General features: G+C 42.2%; 1 protein-coding gene across 1 annotated transcript in view; it reads right to left on the bottom strand.

The window, feature by feature from the left end:
• Positions 1 to 192: 192 nt before the first annotated feature.
• The window catches only part of LOC103601321 (collagen alpha-1(III) chain-like), a gene marked incomplete at its 3' end in the record, with an annotated part of 16,690 nt that continues 16,026 nt past the window's right edge, over positions 193 to 856 (bottom strand). The window contains exons 26-28 of the mRNA XM_008585707.1: positions 780 to 833; positions 416 to 577; positions 193 to 300 (exon numbers count right to left, since the gene is read on the bottom strand). Coding sequence (XP_008583929.1) covers positions 193 to 300; positions 416 to 577; positions 780 to 833 — 324 coding nt within the window. The remainder of the gene's footprint in view (positions 301 to 415; positions 578 to 779; positions 834 to 856) is intronic.

Raw genomic sequence — 856 nt, 5'->3', positions numbered from 1 at the left:
GTGCCTTGTTTTTGTGTTCTGAAGCCATTTAATATAATGTATGCTTCCAAAAATCTGAAAATATATTAAAGGAAGGTCATCTCTTAGATAATTTGCATCGACGACAGGACAACTTTTCATACTTGATTTAGTTAAGTGATCTCTTAAGACTTTCAAAGGAAGCAAAAGTCAAGTGAAACATGGCACACTCACCTTGATACCCTGAGGGCCAGGGCTTCCCCTGGGGCCTGGCATTCCTGGTGGTCCTGCAAGACCCCGTGCTCCTGTAATCCCTGCAAGTCCGAGTGGGCCTGGAGCTCCCTGTTGTGACAGATAATGACTTAGCTCATCTTTATGTGATTATGTTTTTCTCTATTGAGTTTATAATTTTAAAAAAACTAGTATTGTCAATCAACAGAGCAAAGAAGCCACTCACTGGAGGGCCTTGGGCGCCGGGTGATCCCTTCTCTCCTGGTTGGCCAGCATCACCTTTTGGTCCAGACACTCCAGGGCTGCCAGGAGCACCACTGCTACCTGCAGGACCCGGAGGTCCATCCTTGCCTGAAGGACCACTGGGGCCTGGGGGGCCTGGGTTACCCTACAAAAAATGATCATTTGAAATTTGAATATTTATAATGAATAAGTGAATTTTTTCTTCCCTCTTTTACTTACTTTAAAATAATATTTTTGTGGGATTTAACAGAGAGATAAGGAGTAATGTACGTAAGTTTCTCATTCTATACATACATGAATGCTCTTTCTGAAATACATGATGAAAAAAGACTTTTAAAAGTACTTACATTATTACCAGGAGGACCAGGAAGACCACGAGCACCAGGGAAGCCAGCAGCACCCTGTGAAATTATAACATATTTTT

This window comes from Galeopterus variegatus, unplaced genomic scaffold (genome assembly GCF_000696425.1).
Source record: "Galeopterus variegatus unplaced genomic scaffold, G_variegatus-3.0.2 Scaffold3679, whole genome shotgun sequence".
Taxonomy (NCBI): Eukaryota; Metazoa; Chordata; class Mammalia; order Dermoptera; family Cynocephalidae; genus Galeopterus; species Galeopterus variegatus.
This window is presented reverse-complemented; position numbering and strand designations above follow the sequence as displayed.